Source organism: Molothrus aeneus, chromosome 5 (genome assembly GCF_037042795.1).
Source record: "Molothrus aeneus isolate 106 chromosome 5, BPBGC_Maene_1.0, whole genome shotgun sequence".
Lineage (NCBI taxonomy): Eukaryota > Metazoa > Chordata > Aves > Passeriformes > Icteridae > Molothrus > Molothrus aeneus.
This window is the reverse complement of record NC_089650.1, coordinates 10,920,587-10,945,068: the sequence shown is the minus strand read 5'-3', so window position 1 is coordinate 10,945,068 and position 24,482 is coordinate 10,920,587. Positions and strand designations below refer to the sequence as shown.

The following is a 24,482-nucleotide window of genomic DNA, read 5'->3' as shown; positions in this document are numbered from 1 at the left end:
ACTCCCATATGGGTTTTTTGGTGGAGCTGGATATCAAGGCAGTGAGTTTTGAAAATAAGGGCTTGTTTGGTCACACCCCTTGGAAGGGAGCACTGTCCGCTCCAAATCCCTTGGTGTACTCTGATTTCTTTACATATTTCAGGGTTAAAAAATCATAGCCTGCTATGATTAACATTATTCAGTTTGAAGGATTAGTAATTCATGAATATTTCAGAAGATCGCAGTACATTAGTACTTCAAATTCACGCCAACTGTTTTGATTCCACTTTTCTTTCTGTTCATTAGATATTAGCATTTCTGCACAATCTGCTTTAACAACTCATCTTGAAAAATACAGCACATCTTGAGTCTTCAGTGACAAACAAGTCAATTGAGATAAATAAAATGGCTGCCAATGTAGAAACTTTTGTTTACACAGCTCAAAACTAACACTTTTGTTAAGTGATGATGTGTGTACATTTCTATAATCCAGTGCTGTCAAGCCCTGGAGCAAATCAGAGAAAAAGGGCGTTATTCTGTTAAAGCATGTGGAAAATTGCAAGTCTGCAATACGATCTGTCTTTGAGATGGTTTGCATTGTGCGCTAAATGAAGGGCTGAAATCTTATAAGGGACTTAATTATGTCATACGATCAACCACAGACAAAACATATTTTCCTTGGAAAGAAATGCACCACAACGACAAGGCAGCAAATGGAGCAGAACACATGTGAGTCGATTGTTAATTACCAATTTAATTCCAAAGCTGCATTTCCTCTTCTCAACCAAGCAGTAGGCAGCTGATCCCATCAAATGCTGAGGACCAGGTACTTGCAGACATCAAAGAAGTCTCAGCCAAGGGTCCAGCCAGACCAGCTGATACAGGTCATCTCTTAGCTGATACAGCAGTATATTGGAATGTAGCTAGGACATACTCATCTACAGCTCTTCTTTCAAGGGCCATGCCCCATTCTCTTTCATCCCATGCATCCTACTCTGTGGGTGAGCCACCACAAGGAAACAGAGCCTGGTCTGAGGAGGGAAGCAGCGATGCACTGGTTTTACTCTTCTGCAGTGCCATTGATGATGTGATTGAAGGAGAATGGAGAAAATTTGTATCCAGCTCCCACGTAGAACTTGTTCTGAAATTCCACCCTAGGGAGGAGCAGAGGGAGGCATCAGAGTTGCCTGTAGGCAGGACCTACAGCCAGCCAAGAGGCTGAAATACAGCACCCATGGGAAAAGGGAGGCCACAAGATGTTGGACTCTAAGCTGCGAATGTGTGCCCTTGACGGCACCAGCAGTGAGACACAGGCAGCCCAGGGAGCAACATGGCACACATCAGCTCTGACTTTCCATCGAGCCAGACTGGAAATGCTCATCACGAGGCCAATGAGCAGAACCTTGCCTGGTAACCCGCTTCTAGAAGCTCTGAGAGCTGAGATAATCACCTGCTAAATACACTGGAGGGAGACAGACACCTCCTCTTCCCTGCACAATGACAAGCACCTGCACCACGGTTTGGAAGTGTTTATGATTTGTGCTAGGGCATTACTTGGTGAAAAAGGCCACAGCTTGGGGCTCAGGTAGGATGCTGAGTTACAGTGGTGGTAAAGGGTGCTTTGTCCCCTTGGTCTTGCTCATGTGCTGATGGTGGGTCCCCTACGCTGTCCTTGCCTGCACTGATGATCAGGGGCTAACTTGGATCTGGTTCGCCACAAAGCCTGAGCAGCCTGAAGCTCAACTTGGCCCGATGACACAAGCACAGACCCAGGTTTTCATCAGGTTTTGCACTCCCAGCTGAACTCCTGCTGCCCTTGGCAGTGGTCTTGTTAGATCCCTGGCTTAGATACACAGCTAGTGGTGTGGCTGTGCTGCCTTCAGGCCTTGTCGTGCAGGACAAAGAGGCCTCAGTGGCTCTGCATGTTTACCAGGACAGAACTGCAGGTTGCCGTTTGTCTCACATGCTGACAACCACCACAGGTGCAGGAGGACAAGCAGGTTGCTCCAGGGAGCAGGTCAGAGCACGGATCTCTGAGCTCCCTTTGGAACAGCCTCCCTCACTTCATTTGCCTAAGGGAATTAATGGTCCAAAGCACTGGCACAGCATGTCTGACACTGTGCCCAGCTGTTCCCACAGCCTGTTCCCTCCCAAGCCTGATCTGGAAAAGCTCCAGAGGAGCTCTGCCTGTACCAGTGCAGACGCAAAGCGTGCAGGAAGGCCGAGAGCCCCTCCATGACCAGCAGGATGGCCACCGTCAGCACCGCGAACGCTGCGAAGATGATGAAGATGGCGACGAGGCCTGCCCAGCTGCTGCTGCTGAGCCCATTGTGCATCACCATGGTCCAAAGGACCTCTGACAGCTCTGCAGAAGGAAATAAAAGGAAAACAGTGCTGAGCAGCTGCTATGGAGAGACACAGCAGGCAGTCTGCCAGCTCACCCATTTTTCTCAGTGTGTAGAGTACGTATGCCCTTAGCTAAGCTATTTAGTTGCTTTATTTTATTTGGGTATTTGTTCTACGTGTAAAGCTAGTGTGTATCAGCTTCCACTCCACTCTTACTAAGCTCATTTCTGTGCCAAGAAGTACAGCTCAGCCCTGTCAATCCATGGCACGCCACACCATAGCCCCCCTCCTTGCCCCCCACCCCTTTCTGTTTTCCTTTTTTTGTGTGCACAATTCTTTAGGGCAGGTGCAACTCCTCGCCAGAGGCATTACAGCAATATTAATAAAAAGCATTTTAGAAAAATTAGAAACATTGAAAATCTAAGTTCCACCCTGAGGCAATTTCTAGTATTTGAGCATCTGTTTCTATCACAAACCAAGAAAAAAGACATTGAAATGCTGTACATTTCTCATGGAATGTGATGTTCCACTGAATGTTTCTGGGAAAAATCCCAGTGAAATTGACAAATTCCAGAAGCTCTTGAGCCAGACCTTTTCTTTCTTGTTTGCTGAACAGAATCAAAATTACTGTTTCAAGTAATTTTGGCATTCATCTGCATACCCTAAGGCTACAGCATGTGCTTCTTGGGAAAAGCAGCTATGGCTCCCATACTGCCTTCACCTCCATGGACTGGACTACACAGGTGGACTGCACCTCCCACCGTGCCAGAGGGGTGGCTAAAGTGCAGGAAACTGCCCCAGCCAGTGAATGTAATCACAGCTGCCAGGGATCACCTCTGAAAACTGAGATGCCCATCATGAAACACTTGGAGTGATCTAACCAGAAGCAAAACATCCTCACACATAAATGTCCACAAGGACAAGTTGGGATTTCATGAAGAAATTTGCAGGAATAGTCAAACACCAGCAGAAGCCATGACCACCAGCATGGTGAGGACACTAAAGGGGGACAATCACTCACGTGCATGGGCCAAGCTCAGCGCCCAGAGTCGCAAGTAGGAGGCTGTGTTGGAGATGCAGCCAAGGCAGTATTCAATGGTGTGGATAGCTTGGTGGACAAATACGTCTCCAAAATTGAACTGAAACAACATATAAAACCAAAAAAGTTTTATTAATTCTCACTTCAGGGCTTTCTGGTTAGCAGAGCAACACTCCACCAAAGGCTTTTCTAACTCCTTTCCTTGCTATGTCCTGAGCAACACAAAGGTATTTCCCAGGAAAAGAGACTCCTCTGAAAAGTGTCAGTTCTGTATGATCTTCCCATACATTCTCACTGAAGAAATCCAATTCCAGTGAAAACTAAATGTTTGGGGAACAGCTCATGTTCCACTCTTATGATTTCAAATCCTTAAATGTCAATCCAGTTGCTGCCAATCTCTGCGATTTCTTACAGAGACAGAAATTCTTATGTAAAATAGGGGCTTTCAGACTATCTGCCTATGGGCATACACATTTTGGGAGATATCACTGAATAACTGTATCTCACAATAACGAATAAGCAAATCTGTGAAGATTCCCTGTGACTGGGAACAGCCATCCCTATCCACACTCAATATTGTTGATACTCCCAACTACTACAAATATTTTTGTCACTTTTTCCTGTGTTGTTCCCTACTGTACAAGCTCTTGACAATATCTGCCAAAGGAAGGATTCTCTCCCTAGTCAACAATTCTGGCTGCCAACTTTAAATGCTTCTTTGCAATTTAGAGGAAGGAAAGCTCACTGACTCTTGGGAGAGAGTTGACCTTCTCTGGGTGCAATGTGGAAGTGAACAACCACCCCTGAGGAAACAAAACCTTGAAGTTTGTAAAAGCTTGAGGTTTGCACGAATGCTTGCCATCACCAGGCAAAACCAAAGGGAAAATTCAGAGGAATTAATTCAATGAAAGTTCAAACCCTATTCTGTTTGAAAACACAAACTGTTACAACAGTATGTGTTGATATCTTGTTAGAAAGAAGGGCTGGCAACTCTGCAAAAGTCTTCTGCTTGACTTTGTGTCTTCTACTACTGTGTTTGTATGAATAATTTTCTGCCCAAAGTTTCTTACCTCTTCATCCTCACCCTCATGTCCTTCATGGCCGCCACTGTGGTCTCCCTGGGAAGCTTTCTTGGAGTGATTGGTCTCTGGGACATCTACCTCATTTTCACCTCCTGAGTTTCCTGAGATGGCTTGAGAACGGAGCTTTCAGAAACAAAATGCAGTATGTTTGGTTGATACCAAAATGAAGAAGTCCTCCCTCAATAACCTCATGATGGGTAACACGTGAAGGATTATATCATGAACATGAAGACAGTTTCAACATTAGTCATCAAGGACAACAGAAATTGAATATTCCCACCAAATGGTTAATAATACCTAAATGTTTTCCATCCTAGAGCATTTTCCAGTGATTCCAACTATATTGTAGCTAATTTCTAGTGTCACAATGCACTCTTTGATCCCACCATGAGAAGACCCATCCCTTTTAGCAATTGAGAAAACTGAGGTACTTTTAAAGCTGATGTTCCCAATTAGATGGGTGCAAATCAAAGGAATTAGTGTCAAGCAAAAGAACAATGAAGCCTGTGGGTATCATATGACTTGATGAAGGTCACACAGTTCTTGGATACAGGCAGAAATAAAATTCAATGCTCTTGATTCACTTTAAATTGGCAAAAAACCTTGTGTCAACTTCTCTACAATTATTATTTACAGGATTTTTCTAGAGGCCTGAATAACCTGATCTAATAAGTCCTATTATACAGCATAACCAAATAGAGACCTCATGGCTTCTGTCAGGTTCTGCCTTGTCACCCTTTATAGCCTCCAGCAGGTTTCATGGGAAAGGTCTCCTGACAACATATTGTTTCCTAGTGCAGCAGTAATGATTGTCACACCCACTTTATCTTTGCTTTACCTGAATGTCAGCACAGAAAACAGACTCTGCTGCAAACATATAAACCTAGGGGAATGCAGGATGTGATCAGACAGCTAACATATGAAAATTAGGAATAGAAATATGGGGGCACAATAGGAGGTGGGTAAAACCTGTCAGATGTTCGTGGCATAAAAGCAGGAGATGGAGTCAGCCATGTCAAGCCTTCATCCAAATCCCAGAAGAATGACAAAATAAGAAATTACAGTGCAGAGGCAGGGCTGAAAAGGTCTCCCAGGGACCTGGCTTTCAATTATAGGTCAGAAGTGACTGACTTGGAAAAGGTCAAGCAGCAAAACCAGCGTCTCTTTCTTCAAATGGAAACATCTGTGCCCTATAAATGGTACTCCAGCCACTAACTCTAACTCTAAAGAGAAGTAAATCTTGACTGACAAGTAAAGTCCTGTTAGTGCAGTAATGGAGAGAATTAATGATCAGCTGGGAAGCTGCAGCTGCTGCAGCTGTGTGTTGGGAAGCTGTGGGCAAACCACAGAGCCCATGGGAAGGAGGGCTCTGTTAATGTGAAGGCAATCACTTAAGGAAGAAAGAACTACAGAAAGCAGGCAACAGCTTTTAAATCAAACCTCTCCTTCAAGCACTATTGCTCTCTCCATGGCCAGGACTTTCACAGGTGCCCCATTTCTTCAGAGAGCAAACTAATGGTTAGTGGAGATTGTGGACTGACAACTGAGGTATTTTCGCTGTCTTTCCTTTACCAGTACTTCAATCTTTCTAAAGCTTTGGTTTTGGATACAACAGGTGAAAGAGCTTGGTGTCAGTTTAACAAATAGAGTATGTCCTTGCCAGCAAAGCTCCTGCTTCCAGGGAAATGTTTCCTTCACTGAAGATATTCAAAAGCTGTCTGGACACAAATCTGAGTAATGAGCCCTAGATAACCCTGTTTCAGCAGAGAGTTTGGACCAGATGACCTCCAGTAATCCCTTCCAAATTTAGCCATTCTCTGATTCTAGTTTAGATGGTTTAGACGTGTCCATACACGTCTTGGGCATATGTGGCATAAAGCACACTTTGAAATTGTCAGAGAAAGCCTGAGGTCAGAGAAATGTAGAATTACATCACTGCAAAGAGTTTTTGGGTTCTGTCTCCCCAGCTTTGCCTTTGCAGTACTGAATCTCCCCAGCTGATCCACATCCCTTACCATGTGCTGTGCCTTTTGGTGGTTGGCTCGGAGGATGAAAGGTTTAATGAGGAGCATCCAGGGAACAGCAATCAGAGCAAATATGACTAAGAAACTCTGCACTTCTTTCTAAAAGACAAAACAACAAGAGCAAAAAGTTGCTTTACTTCCATTTGGCCGACTAGGTTTATGGTTAGAAACCTGAGTCTATATAATGCTAATTTTTTTAATACAACAAATACAACTCAACTCCCTGTTGTATTTGTTGTATGTGGCTGTGTATCCTCTGCTTGTGAGAATAAGAATAAATGTATAGTGATTAAGGCTCCAGAAAGCACATTCAGCTAGAGATGGTTGGAGATCTGGAGACAAAAGGCTTTCATTCTGAAAAGGGTTAATTTATCAAAATCTCATGCTGCTGACTTGAACCTGGCTACTCAGTGTCCCAAGTGAATGTTCTAACTCTGTGTGAGTCAGTCAGGCTGCCTTGCTTTGATCAGTGTAGAAAGGCTGCAGTAAGAGCCAGGTCATTCAAGTCTTGCCCTGGATTTACTCCACATCTGCAGTTCCAGAAGGAATTGAATCCCCATAGCTTGGGTTTGGTAACAGATTGTCCCCACAATATAAGGTGTTCTTACACTGCAGTATGGCACCCCTGTTGCTGTCCTGACAAAACTGTTGGTACTTTCAGAAAACATCAAAACAAACAAAGAAAACCTTAAACCACAACTTCTGCATTTTTTTAAAGCTGGCTCAGATGTCTGATCACCTTATGATGGGCTCATACAATATTTTCATTCAGACTACCCAGGCAGATGGCACATTCTGTTTGTGGTGGGGCAGGGGGACAGGAATATAAGAAAAAAATTGCCACCCTGGGAAAGCTTTGGGTTGTTACAAAGCACAATGTTATCTAAAGACTTTTTAAAGGCTGGGAAGACTGTGTTTTTCCAAACTCCCCTGAATCCTTAATTCAGCTTCTTGGAGCTGATCAGGGCTCTCTACTAATTCTGACTCACTAGCTGAGCCTAAAATTGAGCTCCTGTTGGAGTGCCCAGTGTGCAACTGTATAGATGTGAGTGCACACATGTGGCTGGATGCAACACTTGCTTGCAGATTATTCATTGATGCTGCTGATGTAAAATCAATCAAAGAAAAAAATTCCATGTTCTGAGAATATAAATAGAGATGACTTTAAAACAAGTTTCCTCTTAGGAGATATTTTTTTGCTTGCCTTTTTTTTTTTTTTAAGTGAACTCCCAAGAGGAGTTATTTCTGACAAAAAGCTGCCAGAAAATCCTCTAGCTACTTCTACTTTTTTAAGTGAAAATGTCAAGTATTAAAGCTTTCCAAAGATGAAATAGGAACTTATCTTATAGGAAGAAAGGAAGATGTCTCTAGCACTGTGACCAGACTGCAGGACAGCATGCCTGCAATACACAGCTTTGTATCTCTAGTCACACTTTGATTTTTTTTCCCCCAATAGTATCTTCCACTGCATCATTATTCTTGTCAGAATGACACTAGGAAAGAGATTTCCTCTGCATCACTGATTGATAGCTGCTTTCCCCTCCCTGTTGACAAGACCAACACAAATACCAGAAGAATAAACTTTACTTTTGTGACTGACACTTGTGATTGAGCTTCTGAGCCTGTATCTTTGTGCCCACTCTCCACAACACCCACTGCAAATACAAAACTACACTGGATTCAGGCTGCTTGATCCATACCTGATGCAGATACAATGGAGCATTTGAAGTGTCACTATAGTTGAACAGAAACATGTTGATAAAGTGGATGAGGATGCTTGGTGCACTCTGGGATGAATGGACATCAAAATGACACCACTTGAAAATAATCATGAAGACCAGGTAGCCAAAAAGAGAGATAATAAAAATCATCTCTGGGATGAACTGAAGGATAATGTTTATGTATTTCCTGAAGTAGCTGGAAAGAATCAGGAAAGAAAACTAGAGTTAATACACTAGATATTAATACAAGTTTGCACTCAAGTATGGCAGTACGTAATATTTGGAAAATAACCTAACAAATTTACAACTATACTAGCCAAGAAAGAAGTCCATAATTACAGGCTTTATCAGTAAAAGCCATTGTTTAAATACAAAAGCTCTGTTATACTTATTATCTTCAGGTTTTTGTACTTGACCTATCAGTATCTCAGCACCTCAAAAGATTATTACACTGTTTTCACAATTTTCAAAAAATGTCTTATTCACAAAGTTGAGCATTATATGCCAAGAAAGGTATATAAAAGGTACATAATTATGTATAATAAACATAATATAGATATAATATATATAATATAAATTTAAATATATACCTTTATATATAATGTAAAGGTATATAATGATATATAATTATATATGCCAAGAAAGGTATATAACACTTTCTGAAGGTCACTACATACACTGCAGCTTTGGAGAGTCTCTCAACACAATAGCATCAGCCTCTGCACTCTATCACCATTTTTTATTTGTTGTTGCAAAACATAGAGGCAGAGATATAGCCGAGTACACCCACAAATCCTGACCAAGAGCTGCTAAGCTAGGCCAAATGCACACGCCCTACAAGATTTCAGTGTGTTTTGTTTAGGCCAAAAGAGTTTGTCTTTCAAGAGAAAAATTGTCAATAGTGGGAGGTGCTACATCTTTTTAATTTAGTGTGCTTCAATACTTCTGCTGAATTGAGAATATAAGGAAGTAAGTTAAAAAAAGAGTTTATTGAATAAAAAACCTGCAATGTTATGGCTGTCCTTTGGATTTAGCACTGTATATTAACCATTGTGTGAGTCAGCCAGTGTATGGGACATTTCTACCCACACCAGGGAAAGGTCAAAGTTCAGATCATCACTCCAAAATATGACTTTCTCTCAATGAAGGACACCAGTTTAGTGATGAGGACTTGTGTGCTGCTGCAGCAACAAGGCTTGCTGAAATGAACTTACATGTGGTTAAAGAGACTGAGTGTCACCCCAAAAACCATGTGCACGATCCCTATGACAACCGACATCTTCATTTTGTAGGAGTTCAGGAAAGTCAGCTTGTTCGTTGCAACATTCCAGATCTTTGGGTAAAGGAACAAGGAGAGAGAAAGAACAAGATTTTCAGGTGTTTTATCAATAAAAGGTTTGTGGAAGTTGTTGCTTTGGCACCATCGATTTACTCCTACCAGTTCTAGTAAGAGGGTAGCAATGCACAGAAATCTAGATGTTCCTTTTATTACTTTTCACTCTGCCAAGGTATTAATCTAAAACGTAGAAAGTATTAAACTTGTTCAACAAAGGAAATAACAAGGATTTAAAATGATCCTATGACTTCAGTCCTCCAGAATCTACTGCAAAGACTGGTAGCAGAACCTAGATAATTTCTGTGTCATTTCCTGTCCTTAGGCTGAGTCATCATCTTTAGCAAAAGTGGAAAGGCGTGAGAAAATCCCCCCTGCTGCAACCAAAATTAGTTCCACCCTCACCAGAGAAGTACTGAGGACAGAGCATTTTCAAACTTTTTGTTTGAACAGAAAAAACTCTTTTCAACTCTTTGGCCATGGAGATCAGCTTATTGCCTGCCTCTCTGCACTAACTTTTTCATTATGTTAGGACATACATCCCTTCTCAGTCCTGCCTTTTGTATGCTACAGAGCTTCAGGGTTGTTTCTCATTTCTTCTCAAACTTCCTAGACCCCAAAGTCTTCTGTCCTCAGAGACAGTAAGTAGACACCACTTTTCAGACACTAAATATAGTACCTGAAGAGAAAGGAGGATTATTTGGAGGGTGAAACCTTCACGCTTTGCATGTTTGTTTGACATGCTTTGCCTCTTCTCTGGATACCAAAGATACTGCCTAGCTTCTTCATCTCAGGGTGAGTTTTTTCCAAGATACACCTCAGTCATGCCAGCAGGATTTGCAAAATGCAAAGAGCCATCCATCCTTCAGGGCAGATGACACAGATAATCTCCTCAGAGATTATCTGGAAGCTGGTGCTTCCTGTCCACCCCTTCCCTTCCAGCACTTGCTCAGCCATTCTTCCCTCCCAGCCAGGACTTTTACACTCTTGAACAGGGAGAAGCCAGGCTGGAAGAGGTAGCCTAGGTCAGCATAAATTAGAGATGTATCAGAGCAACATACAGCAAACTCAGATGCTTCCAAGGTAATTTTCTGAACCAGACTGCCCACATCCCAGGCAGAGCTTTAGAGCTGAGTTTATAAAAAACTGACTATAAGGTCAATGTCTCTGAGAACCAGGGGAAGAGAGAGTTCCTTTGGGTGACCAATTGAAATGAGAGTGCAACCAGCAGGGATGGGGGTATAATACTGCCATTTATTTCACCTTCCATGCAACAAATAGACTGCATGAAATTTGGAAGTTTGCCTTCAAACGGGTGAGCTATCTCTGGAATGGGTAAAGTACTCAAGTAAGGAAACAGAGTTTAGCAGATGTGTGGTAGAAAAAAAACTGTAGCACAAGACCACTCTCCAGAAAAATCAAACTTCCTTCCTGCTTACTATTTTGCTGCTGCCTGTGCAGAGCTGTTAGCAATATATCAATTGCTAATTGCTAAAGGAAAGCATCAGAAGGACTGATGAATGGGGAGGTGAGTGGTGGTTAATGAAGTTGTATGGAATAGTGTGGTACCTGAGCACGATGTAAATAGTGTGGAATAAGGGATGGGATGGGCTGATTTTGCCCGAGTTAGAGATATTTTTCTTCATAGTGGCTAGTATGGGGATTTATTTTGGATTTGTAAGCACAGGGTAGATAGTATGGAGATATTTTTGTTATTGCTGAGCAGGGCTTACACAGAGCCAAGGCCTTTGCTGCTTTTCATGAGGCTGATGAGGAACTGGGGAGGAACACAGGAGGTTGGGAGGATTCAGAGACAGCACAGGTGACCCAAAATGACCAAAGGAATATCCCAGACCATAGGACATCATGCTCAGTGTATGAAGTGGAGGGAAGAGGGAGGAAGGAGGGACGTTTGGAGTGATGGTGTTGGTTCTCCCAAGTCACCATCACATGTGATGGGGTCCTGCTGTCCTGGAGATGGCTCAGCTCCTGCCTGCCCATGGAAGAGATGACTTAATTCTTTACTTGTGTGCACAGCTTTTGCTTTCCCTGTTAAACTGTCTATATCTCCACCCACAAGTTTTCCAGCTTTCACCCTTCCAATTCTCCCCCTGATCCCACTGGTGGGAGAGTGAGCAAGGGACTTTGTGGGGCTTGGCTGCTGGCTGGGGTTAAACCACAACAACTATATAAGGAACAAAGAGCAAGAAGTGAAAAGCACAGCTTCAGGAGAGAGTGCAGGGAGCTACTAATGTACCTGATATGCAGAAACAGGATTGAAATACAAATTATCTTAGAGCAATTTAATTTAATTACCGGATCTATTCCAAATGGATATGGATTTCCAGAGTAGACTCCTGGGACTGCTGGATTCAACTGCAGCACTGTATTTTCTAGAAGCACATCCTTACTACAAGAGAAAAGGGAAATGACCTTTGCAGCTTACTCTCTCCATCAAAGCCCACAGTATATTTATGTGAGGTGTGCTGAGGACTAGCACAGGATATCTGTAGCTGACTCCAGCCTTTCTGTGACCTGTTATCCTGCACTTGTGTGCATGTAAATGGGCCCCACACAATGGCAGCCTCCCTGACACTGATAATTCTCTATGCATCAGTCCTGGACACCTGCAGATTTTTATGCACATCAGTGCCTGAACAAACAGGCGTGTTCCCGGGAACTCTACATTTCCATTTCAATAGTGAGTTCATCTGTGTGTGTCAGACAAAACCTCTGATTCATTCATGGCTGCATCCACAGCAGGGAGTCTTTCCCTTCCCCACACAGGCAGTCTCTCTTTCCAAGCCTACATGCTCCATTTGGTGTGTTTTTACTTCCTTCCTACATTTAGCACTTACTTCCAAGTGTTATTTTTAAACATGGGGATGATGTGCCAGGAAGAACCAAAGAAGTTGAATGATTTGGAGAAGCAGTCATTGTAGATGAAGCCAGTGTACATGGAGAATATGCCCATGAGCAGGATCAGGTAGCGCCCGCTGAAAAAGGTGTTCCAGATCTGCAGGGGGAGAAGGCAGTGCCAGTGACCAAAGTACCTGCAGGTCCATCAGTTTGTGGGCCTCAACCAACAGTAGACATGACTGCACTAGTCTGTGTATATACAATTATTCACAGAAAATTTTGGGTCCCTTGGGTGTATGAGTAGGTAGAATTGCCAGCCTCTGCCTCACAGGTACCATTGAACCATCTCCACACAGCCCTTGGGAAGCTGGATGCCCCCTTTATCCAGTGGGGCTGATGAGCCTTTCCCTGGGGTGCACCCCTGGTACTCACCTCATTAGTGCTTTTCTGGGCCAGAAGGCTCTTCTCATTAATGACCATCCAGAGTGCAAAGCCCAGCATGACGGCGCCGTGGCCACAGTCCCCAAACATCACCGCAAACAAGAAGGGGAAGGTAATGATAGTGTAGGGAGCTGCAGGAGGGAAAGGTCAAGAAGCTCAGCTCTCTCTAAACAAAAAGGCCTCATCAAAGGAGCAGTCTACTCCAGCAGGCCATTCCTTACAGGTGCTGCCCTAAAAGGCCTCCTCAATTCCTCCCCTACACACCAGGCAGTCAGAGCTAGTGCAGAACTGGCTTTACCATCACAGAGAATGTTCAGTTGTACGACCTGTACCTTCCTTGCAGTTTTATCCTTTGCTTCTTACTTCATCATAATAAACACCATGTGTAGACAACTGCATTCTGTTTTGCAACACAAAAATGTATTTGGAGGTTACTATCATGTTTCTCAACCTGCTCAGCCTCAACAATCTGAGTTAAATCTCACCCTTTCACATAGGCCCCCATTTCTAGGTTTCTATTAATTCTCAGTGGTCTGAAATTCTCTACTATTGTTTCAGACTTTTGTCAGGTCCTTTTGGCCTTCTTTGCCTCAACACAGTGAGCTCAACTTATGTTTCCCTTATGAGCTTAGTTCTTTTCCTCCGACCAGCTACCTCACCATTTGTTCTCTATCCTGTATTTGTATAGTTCCTTATTTTCATCACAATCATTCATTGAAGACTAACAGCCAAATTCTTTGCCTGAGAAAATCCATGCCTAAACACCAAACAGTTCCAATATGGTTCAGATTTCTCAATCAGCAGTGAGTACATTTTTTAGGATAGTGAGAGAGCTCAAAGGCTTTACTTTGGCTCATGCAAACCAGATGTATGTAGCTGCGTGCTTCTCACCTGGGTTCATCTCCCTGTAGTTGCCCACACCATATGCGTCCACGATGTTCTGAAACCCAGCTGTGAACTTGTTGGTCCTGTTGAAGGTGGGTGGTGCCATCTTGGTGTGTATGGCAGTGAGGATGGGGGCAATTGTGGAGCCACTGCGTTCCTGCAAACCCAGTGACAAGGACAGGCACAGAGTGGATGGAAGAATTGGCCCCACAACACAACTTCTGGCTCAAGAGTCTGTCACAAACCTGCTAACATTTAATGCTGACCTTAAGCTGTGTCAAAAGATGAAAGGTCAAATGACAATGGGACAACCTCAACTTAGAAAAGGGACACATTACAGTAACAGACCTGTCTGAACATATGCTCAACATATAAACAATTCAGTGTGGGTGAGAGCTTCAAGGACCCAAACTGTTGCTCTCTTACCATTCCTTGATGGAGAGCTCTTTTTATCCGGTCAGCATCAGCCACTGGGAACCAGATCTCTGCAATGACACACTGCTGGGTGACGTCGATGTTACAGCAATTCAGGATGTGGTAGATGGCCTTGATTTTCTTCACCTTGATCCCCCAGGCCCACAGGTTGGCTGCTGCCTCATGCAGCAGTCGTTGGCGGTGGGACTCGGTTTGTGTTATCACCTGTAAGCACAACACAGGGCAACACTCAGGAGAGGGAAGCACAGGGGGCAGGAGCTACTCAGTTAATTGGAGAGGGCAGGTGGAAAGGAACTATTTGCATGAATGTGTGGGGTATCCTGGAGAGCAGCATCTGCAGGTGTGGACACAGGATCACTCAACACCAGGTGCACAGTGCTGCTCACCAAGAACTCTCCCTGCATGGTCCTGAGTCACTGTAAGTGTAGAGGAGAGACCATTGGGGGTTACTTAGCTGTGGGACTGGCTCCCTACCCAGTTGCTTACAGACTGGCCACATCTCACCACATGCTCCCAAGCTGGCATCTCCTGCAGGCAGCTCTGTGCCACAAAGCTGGGGAATATCACACCCATGAGTAGAACTAGAGTTCATGGTCTTGGGACCTCCACACATCATGGGGCCATCACAGTGCTGCTGCGTAAGTGAACGAGGGAGATAATGAGATTAGGTGTCAGGAAGACAACCTGTGTGGTCTGCAGCATGGTTTTAGACAGGACACATATCTGGGCAGGTCCCACTTGTAGGGTTCAGTCCTCAGTGAAGCCACTGCCACTTACTGTGTTTAAATCCTCGATTCTTGTGTTGACTCCATCAAGCATTTCTCGGCGCTCAGTGGCAGACTCTGGACAAGGATAGACTGTGGCACGAAATCTAGCCTCAGTAAGAGAGAGTTGAGAAACACTCGTTATTTTATGTGAATTTTATATAAAACCTGACTGAGTTTTCTTCCTCTGTACTCTTCTCAGCTCAAAGGCAGGGAAACTGGACTTCATTCCTGACCCAGCAGTATACTCCTCTCACATACCACAAAGTTGCACGTGGTCTTGCAGAAAGGTGCAAATAGGTACCTTTATCCCTTGATGAGAATAAGGATCCCTTTGCCTGCTCTAGCTGAAAAACCCTCTTTGTCTTAGGTGATACAAGAACCTGATGTCAAACAGAGGTCAGCACTAACATGTTGACGCCTCCCTTCTATCCACAAGCTGCTTGAATTGAGACTCAAAAAAACCCATCCTGGCAAAGGCAGCCTCGCTAACACAGTAGCCAACAGATGTCTCTGTTGCACCGAGGTTGGAAAAATACCATGTGGCTGTCTCTGCACTACCCTCCTGCAGGCACTGGGAGAAGGCATCAGCTGAGCTGCTGCTGCACTGCAAGCAAACGCCCTTTGTGCGGGCAGGCTGCATGAGTAAATAACCCTGTAAAAACAAGCAAGCAAGCAAGCAAACAAACAAAAGAACAGCATTTTCAGGATAAAATAGGAGAATGGCTGAGTGCTTCTGGTCCACCTGTTTAGCTAGACACCTTGGGAACAAGGAAAGGATAGATGAAGGGTTTTAAACACCTGAGAGCATGTCTGTTACATCGGCTTAGATAACCAGTATGAAAGCTTTTATAAGCTTACCCCCAAGGTTCTGTTTGGAAGATTCAGTGGGTTTGTTTAGTGTGGTATAAGAAGGACTAATGTGGGATTCTAATTTGAGTGAAAATCTTAGCTCCACACAGGTAGTGCTTCAGCTGTAGCACGAAACTCGACCTTCTCTAGCACAGCTGCAGGTCACTCTGGGGCAAAGGTGCTTCCACCAGCGCAGCACACTGCAGTCTTGGACACCATACGATCCCAGCACAGACAATTAGAAATGAATTGCATGTCTCTCTGAGAAGTGTGCAGTTACCTGTCCTGCCTGCAGAGCAAGTCCCAGAGTACTCTTCATGCACAACAGTGGGCACAAGGAACAAGGAGTTCCCCCTGGGACCTTAGAGGCCACAGGGTGCACGGCTGCTGCTCTCTGCCTGCAAGCCGAAGCTGAGGTGCTGCAGTAACTAAAATAGCACACATCCCTCCTTTTTTTTACTTCTTGGCTTGTTCAGTGATATCTAGTGCATGTGCCACCCCTGCCACTTTGATATCGCCCATCAGATCTGCAGGAAGAGATCTTTCCTCTTTGCAGAGCAGAGATCTCCTGCCCCCGACCTAAGGCAACACATTTCCACCATCCTGCCACGGATATGCTGAGTAAGGGTTGCTGAAGGGCTGTCCTTCTGCAAGTGAGATTAATTCATGTAACAGGGTCGTAGGGGTCTATCCCTGTTTAAGAGACAAAAATGTACAGGCTCTGTGTGCAGATAAGCATCGTACTCTGGCTTTATCTGAGCACAGGATATTTCACCACCTGCTCTACAAAATCAGTTCCAGCACACATACAAGTGAGTACAGTTGCAAATTGAACAAAACATGCTGCAGTTTCCTAGAGATCAGCCCAGAGGTGTGTGTAATGACAGCACGTGTTCTTCAGCTAAACTTCCCTTTCCAGAATTGAATTTCTCCTCACTCAACACCTGGTATTCATTTCCAAAGGTTATTCACCCTATCTAATTATTTCCATCTCCTTATTCTTCACAGCTCTTAGTTCATCTTTAATAAGGATCTTTAATCAAACTTGAAAGCCTATTCCTCCATGCTGTACAGTTCCCCCATTCCCAATAACGTTATTGCAGCAGTGCTGCTTTGATCTTTTAACAGCCATTTTGCATACTGAGTATCAGCTTTGCCCTAATGGCACAGACATCTCTGAAAGCTCCAGGAGAACTCAGCAGGGAATCCTTACATTGATAAACTCAGCTTAGTATTCACATTAGTACTGAGGCAGCCACAAGAAAAGGAGGAAAAGAAAAATTCTTACGTTTTCCTCCTTCCTGCTCCCTCTACACCTTTCACTAATAAATTTGTGCATGGACTTAATGCTCCTGAAATTGGCAGACTAATGTTACCAATTAGAGTCAAGCAGGGACTACAAGCGTAACCTGAGGCACACAGCTCTGCAAACAAATCTTAGCCTGCCTTGCAAGAGGCTGGCTCAGACCAGCCCCATGATTTTTGCAGGATATTTACTTGTCATGAATGATGACTTAGTGCTAAGCAGAAATATCCTGCTGGGGCTGGAACGACACTGCCATCTGCTTTAGGTGTAGTCATGCCTGCCTCAAAGGTGGACCAGACTAAGGTGGACCAGACTAAGGTGTCCTGGCCTGGGTACCAGGGGTGGCTGATGGCCCACAGAGCACAAAAGGAGGGACAGAGGATTAATACATTTAGAGATCTGCCACACAGGAAAACATCTGAATAGATGGGCATATTAGCAACCAAAAATTTGAAATTAAGAAAGAACATAAAAGATGACTTCATTAGCACTGCAAAGAATGTTCTGTGGATTTGTCTTTGGTAGTTGTATTTTCCTTGAGTTACAAGGGTCTGAGAGAAACCAGTCCAAGTTCCCTCCTACAAACCTACCACCACATACATCTGCAACACTAGCTCCTAGAAACTTTGCACACCACAACCTCCCTGTAGGGATCTGCCCACATTTCCAGCACTGCCTGAGCCCTAGCTGCAGAAGGTTGTGCCTGTGGTTTGGGGGATTTTGGTGTCAATCAACAATGAATATGTTGACAGGCATTGTGCTGCTTGTTCTTTTACTCCCATCCCAGGAAAAAAGTTTTGGCTTTTGACTGCAGGGAATTTTAAATGCTGCAGGGGAAAAAAAATCACAACCAAAATGGAGAACTTGCAGCACTCTATGGGCAACCTCAGCCAGTTCTAAATGTATGACCTGGTGACTTGCAAGGCTCAGGGGAAAATCCAATGGGAAGCATTCCCCACCAGCAACTGCCCATGCAGAAGAGGAGAAGGGGTCTGAACAGCATTTAAAAAGCAGGAAAAGAAATGAGACATAAGAGGGACATAGGCCTGATGAAGCAAGTCCAAAGGAGGGCCAGGAAGATGCTCAGAGGGATGAAGCACCTCTGCTCTGAGGAAAGGTTGACAAGATTTGGATTGCTCAGCCTGGAGAAGGAAAGGCTCCAGGGAGAACTTACCACAGCCTTCCAGCACCTAAAGAGGCCTACAAGAAAGCTGGAGAGGGACCTTTTACAAGGGCAGGTAGTGACAGGACACAGGGGAATGGCTTTAAACTGAGAATAGGTTTAGGTTTAATATTAGAAGAAGCTCTTTACTGTGAAGGTGGTGAGGCACTGGCACAGGGTACCACAGGGAAGCTGTGGCTGCCCCATCCTTGGCAGTGTTTAAGGCCAGGCTGGATGGGGCTTGGAGCAACCTGGTCTGCTGGAAGGTGTCCCTGCCTATGGCAGGGGAGTTGAAATGAAATGATCTTTAAAATTCCTTCCAACTCAAAGTGTTCTATGATTCTATTATAGGCAGGAAATTGTAATCCAGAAAGAGAACGAGGCTTGCTGGAAACTCAAAGGTCACTGGCAGCAGCAGTCTGATCCTGCACAATGGCTATGGCACAACTCCCTGTATGTCTGAGCTACTGGGGCAGAAATCAGTGACTGAGAGCTGGGGGTCTTCCCTCATGTCCATGACTGCTTCATGCACAGATGCCCACCTCAGGAGGGCTGAACTTCCCTCTGGATGGTCCTTGCCCTCCACTGCTCATAGAAGGTACCTTGGAGGGCCCCATTTGCAATGCAGGAATTGCTAACAGATCCCAGGATTCTCTCACTCCTTGGGACTGAAGTCAGTCAGGCCAGCTGGATGAAAGATCCACCTGCTTTTATTCTGATGAAAGGCAGGATGTAAGGAAGGGCCTGCCCTGAGTGCAGATGTCAGGGAAGAGCAATTGCTCAGCCTCTCACTGCAGGCTCTTGGCTGGCCTTGCCTGGCTGAGGAGCTGTACCTGAAATGGGTTTGGTGACAGCAGACAGATCCTCTCATCAAATCTGATTTACACTGCAACAAAGCTCATTGGTCATCAGTGTTATGAAAGAGTAACAAAATATTCAGCCTGAATTATCTTTTCAAGATGCTTAACAGGGTGGAAACAAGTCAGGTTATATGAAGCTTTCATTTCTCTCCTGGGCTCTGTCTCTGATTACACAGATATTGCTCAAAGGCCTTGGGAAGGGGTTGAATAAACTACAGCATCATCTTTCTTTGAAGAAATGCAGGAAGGCTTGAGAGCAAGTTGACTGGAAACATAAGGACCATGTTTCCAGTCCTCAAGTTAGGGACCCTGATTTTCAGGGGAAGAGTGCTGGGTATTTTTTTAAAGAATCCCATTTTAGATGCTACAAGTAAAAAACCTAGCAGCTGAAGCTCTCAAGAGCTGCATGCCATTTTGGAAAATGTAGGATCTCAAGTTCTAAGTGCTAAAGTGATGGATGTCTGTCATGATTAGGAGCAGCAGAGCTGAGGAGGAGAAGGGAGGTTGGTTGCAGAGCTGACAGCTGGAGATCTGACATCTAGCTCCAAATTCAGCCAGCCCAGACTGCCAGTAACCACCTCTAGGGGATCCATTGTGGCTCGCCCACAGGCCTGCCTTACCCATCACAAATCTTCTTGATTTTTTGTTTAAGCTGCTCTCCTTGATAGAAGATAATGAACACGTTCTTCTTCACCTCTTCTCTCTGCAACACACAATTCAAGCAGCATTGAACACACCCAGAGTCTAGTGCAGAAAAGTTGGTATCTTTTTTTCGGCAGCCTCTGCACTGGTTGTTTTATCCCCCATCCCCAGTTTCCCATCAGCAGTGCTTTCCCCAGATGCTCTTTCAGGAAACAGGCATGGGCAGCAGCTCTGGGTTATGGGGGAAGGAGCAAAGGGGACAGAGTTCCACTGGGGCACAGGGTTCACCCCAGAGACACCAAGGGGAATTGCCCCTCCATGGCTAATTCCAGCTGGGGACAGCCACAGTCCACTTCCATGGTGGTCCTTGTAATACAGCTGCCCTGTGAGGCCTCGTGTGCATCTTGACAGGCAGGAAAAGGAAACCACCTCAACAGGAGCAAAAGGGGAAAGCAATGTCAGACAAACTTCTCCCAGCCTCAAACTGTCCCACACTTGCCCTACAGGCTCAGACACCGAGCTCTGGAGAGGCAGCCAGTGCTGCAGCACGGTCCAGGTCTCCAGTTTTGTGTCTGCAGGTCACAAGCACCCACAGAGGGCAGAGGAAAGCACAACCAGGTTGGTACCTACTGTCACAGGGTCCTCCATGGGGGTGTCCATTTCTGTGTACCTCAGGTAAATATTTCCCCTGCAGGCTCGCCACAGTAAACGCTCAAAGGGGATCATCCTTTCCCTCTTTATTACCCCTGCTGTGAATCTGAGCAGAGTTACAAGATAAATTAATTACAAGCCCATTCCATGCCTTTTAGGACCTGTAGCACACCTGATTTCACAAGCCCTTGTTTTCTAGTCTGTGCTAGCCAAGGCTCTGCTGCTGCTGCTGCAGGCACTTCTAGGAAAACCTTCCCTGCTCAAGCCTGGCTTTTATCTCAATCTACTGACTTTATTCTGTGGTTCTTTCTTTAAAAAAAAAACCTTTCCAAGATAAACAGGTGAAGGTGAAGAGAAAATTCTGGCTAGAAATGGAAGAATGGAGAGATGCCTAGAGTCACAAAAATGAGAGTGTCTGAATGGCAGAGGCAGGAGGTAGAAATTTTGAAGTGTTGGTTTATCTTTACTCTCCTGTTTTCCTTTTCTGAGAAAGGATCTGACTGCAGCCCAGTGCAATAGCATGGCTTTTTCTGTGGTTGGACATCCATCCACGAGGACCTGAGTCCAGAAGCCATGGGTGAGGTGCCTTAAGATAGAAATTTTCAGTCAATACCTACTAAGGGATCACTGGAATTGGTGGCCTGGAAGCAGAAGTCCATTTGTCCCACTGACCCATGACCTGACCATAGTTTTGATGACAGTTTCTGAGGACAGTCTCTCTCTTATCCTCATGAAACAGCTGTGCAGAGGAGGCTGGTGAGCACCCTCTGCTAAGAATCTGAAGGAAGCTGTGCCAGTGTCACAGCAATGCAGCACAGGGGGGAAGTTTGGCCAAGCTGGAGGCCATCACCAATACACACCCCAGCTTGGCAGCTGCAGCAGCAGGAGTGCTTCTCAGCTCCAGCAGTCCAGATGTGTCTTCACTAAAGAAATCATCTGGCAGATTGGTTTCTGCCTGGAAAACATTAGTTTTACAAAACACTCTTCAGCATTGCCAGTTTGAAAACTATTTTCACATTTTTCTCTTAAAAATTTTTCCCCAAAGGTAGCTTTCCATGGAGATTTCCATGGAGATAAGACCAAAGGAAAACCAATAAAAGTAAGCTATATCTTAGCAATGGAAAAGCATAAATGCTATTTTCAAAGAGATCTGTGAGCTAAGTTTTTGAGTCCCACTGACTCATGGAGCAATGAAGGCTCCAAAGTGACCAAGGTGTTTTTGCAAACCTCATCATGGCTTGTGGTAGGAACCTCTAAAAGCAACATACACCAAATGAAAGTGCAAGTACTTTAAAGAACTTTCCACATCTCTCTGTTGGAAGAGCAAAGAGGCCTCTCACCTCAAAGAAATCCTGGGTTTTCTTCAGCAGATGTTTGAGCTCTGTCAGCTCAAGGAAGTTCTGCTTCAATGTTTGCTGGTTCTGGTTGGCTTCCAGCAGCTCGGCTTCAAGTTTCTCCAGCACTGTCTGTTTAGGGTCCAAGCACATCCAGAAAAACTCTGAAGGAGATCAGTGGCTCTTTCCCAAGCTGATACAAAATCTCAAACAACAGTTTTGGGTTTGTTTTTTTGTTTTTTTTTTCAAGAGAGAATACAGAAATATTCAACAAACAGTTTGGTAAACAGAAGATATTCATCAATGCCAGTGAATTGCTTTTCCATTGCAAACATTCCCTGATGGATGTGCTGTCCTCTTCTGGCACTAGAGTTCTGATGCCCCTGACCCAAGCACAGGCAGGTAGGTGTGTGTGTGTGTGTGGTGGAGGTGTCTCAGCCTGGCTGGGTATCTCTGTGGTTCCTCACAGGCATCTCACACCCCAGACTGACTGGCTGTCATTTTACTGACTACAAAAGCAACCTACATTAGTTTAGGTACATTAGCCATAGGCCAGAAATTAGACGATGATATGGGGCTGGGACTATACCAGGAAATCACATTGCTTGTGAAGCTGAAGCCCTTGGAAAGCTTGATTTTCCTTTCTAGTCACCTTCATATGCAGCATTTTAAAATTACCCTGTCAGTAATGACAGGCTTTATTCTAGCCCTCCTACCAGCTGGGCTAGAATAAAGCATCCTTTGCACATCCAAAAGCGAGGCCCAAGTGTTTGTGTCAGGCCCCAGCATCACAACCACAGTCCCAGCAGGACAGGCAGTCCTGGGATTTTTATGCAGTGAAGTGGGTTCTAACATCAGGTCTCTTGGTAAAACACCAAACCCTTCTTATTCTCTCCTATAGGATGATGAGGCATTCTGTGAAAGTAATACTTTTTCATTAATATGGGGGACCAGAGGGATGTTTCACAGGGCATGGTAAAAAGACTGGGCTCCTTTAGGAACAGGCAGCAGGACCAGCCTCAACCTAAGTGCTGAGGCAGCAACTTGGGGAGCACCTCCTTGGGCAGGGAGAGCTGTGCCAGCCTCAGGCACCAGACTCTTCCTCGCAGGGAGGGTTCTACTGAGCACATTACACAGACAACCCTTGTTGTGCACAACCCTTCCCTCTCCTGGCTCCACTCCAAATTCTGTACCTCCATATCAATCATTTCCCGAGGCAGGGGTGTCTCTGGGTACTTTTCTCCTTTGACTATCTCAACATTATCTTCCATCTCATTTTCCAGAAAACCTGCAAGGAAAGGGCACAGAACTCTCAACACAGAATCATCCCTGGTGCATCATCCTGGTCACCAGCTTGTAGCTCAGCCAGGACCAAGGCATCCTGTGGTGCTGTGACAAGATTAATTGATACATGAGTGCCATCATCCCAGTGCATAAACACAGCCACCAAGGAATTAACACCCCCAGCCTCCTTTCTCAGTGGAGGTGCTGTTTCTTCTGAAGTCACAGTGCCCATTCCCATTCCCACTGGCACAAGTGGCCACCATGGCCCCCTTTATTTGGGGCAGTGAGTAAGGCACACAGAAAGCTCAGGTTCCACTGCTTGGCCAACAATGCCAGGTGCTGCCACTGTGGGTACAGTGGGCACCAGCGTTGTGGTGGAGAGAGTGCAGAGCTCCCAGGACACACATCCACAGGACTGTGGGAATCACAAGCTCTGCTGCTTGCTTTTTAAGGACTTATCCCAAGGCTGAAGCCCTTGGCCAGAAGAAGTGTGTGCCAAAACCTGGTGCACTGGTGTAAGAGTCAGATTATCTGGACCAGCCCCAGATTTATCTCGAGATTTTATAAAAGCTAATTAACAGTTTTAAGTTCAGTTAACCATTTTCAAAACAAGGGCAACAATTTATTGCCCATATGGGGTGAAGTGGTAATTAGCTGATGCATGGAAAACATTTCCAGGGGCTCAGATGAAAACATCACCATTTTGCCACTAATTCTGCTCCCCAGTGTGAGAGCACTTAAAGAAACAAATCCCACACCACCAGTTGGCAGGAAGCCGATTGCATCTGACAAGCGTTTACTCACGCAGGATTCTCTCCAAGGATTCACACCTTCTCACTTCATTCACAAACTTTCTCTGGAAGCTGTTGACATTCACATTCAGCTAAAAACAGGAGGGAAAACAAGCCTGGGGCTGAAGGCTGCACAGTGCTGTGCTCATTTTTGAACATTAGCAGAGGACGAGTGCCTTTGGTGTGGATGGTGAACACCACTGGATGTGAGAGGGTCCTGCTGGCAGGGAAATCCCATGGGATTCATCATGGCCCAGGTGGCCTTGCCCACAACAAGAATCACAGAGGGGCCTTCATGGAGACACTTCTGAGTCCTGATGATGCAAAGGGTGGCTCCAAGGCTGCACAGAGGGCATGCAGAGCATTGGGTGGGGACTGAGGGATGGGTGGGGTCTTGGCATGATGCTTGGGTTTCAGATCAGACTTGGGGAAATCCCGCTTTCACCGTGGACTTTTTGGCCTCCCTCCAGGTGCATCTTTCCCAAGTGCTTTGAGGGAAGGACAAGCACACCCTGGAGCACCTCTCCAACAGCTCAGCACGCCAGCCAGGCACTACTCACATCTCTGAACTGGACCAGCCCCAGCTCCCCCAGCTCAGCCACGCAGCAGTAGGCAGCCTCCACCTGCAGGAAGAGCTGCCTCAGGCTCATCTCCTCGCTTCGGAAGATGGAGGCCATCCTGCAAGCTCTTCT

The 24,482-nt window shown here is 45.1% G+C and overlaps 1 protein-coding gene across 2 annotated transcripts; it reads right to left on the bottom strand.

The window, feature by feature from the left end:
* Positions 1–1,039: 1,039 nt before the first annotated feature.
* Positions 1,040–24,482, bottom strand: ATP6V0A4 (ATPase H+ transporting V0 subunit a4). Of its 2 annotated transcripts, XM_066549697.1 has the most exons (20): positions 24,351–24,482; positions 23,804–23,882; positions 22,909–23,003; positions 21,722–21,847; positions 21,242–21,336; positions 20,361–20,487; positions 19,709–19,791; positions 14,922–15,015; positions 14,136–14,348; positions 13,716–13,866; positions 12,816–12,955; positions 12,383–12,540; positions 11,841–11,934; positions 9,406–9,524; positions 8,171–8,387; positions 6,462–6,569; positions 4,435–4,569; positions 3,347–3,464; positions 2,173–2,344; positions 1,040–1,133 (listed from the first exon to the last, which is right to left on the bottom strand). In XM_066549697.1, exons 1-20 carry the CDS (start codon positions 24,465–24,467, stop codon positions 1,040–1,042), a joined length of 2,535 nt encoding a protein of 844 aa, XP_066405794.1. In that variant the 5' UTR covers positions 24,468–24,482. The 2 variants fall into 2 exon arrangements, with proteins under 2 accessions (XP_066405794.1, XP_066405793.1); XM_066549696.1 differs by lacking the exons at positions 4,435–4,569; positions 21,242–21,336; positions 21,722–21,847 and adding an exon at positions 22,794–22,835 and having other exon boundaries at positions 20,361–20,488; positions 22,869–23,003; positions 24,351–24,467.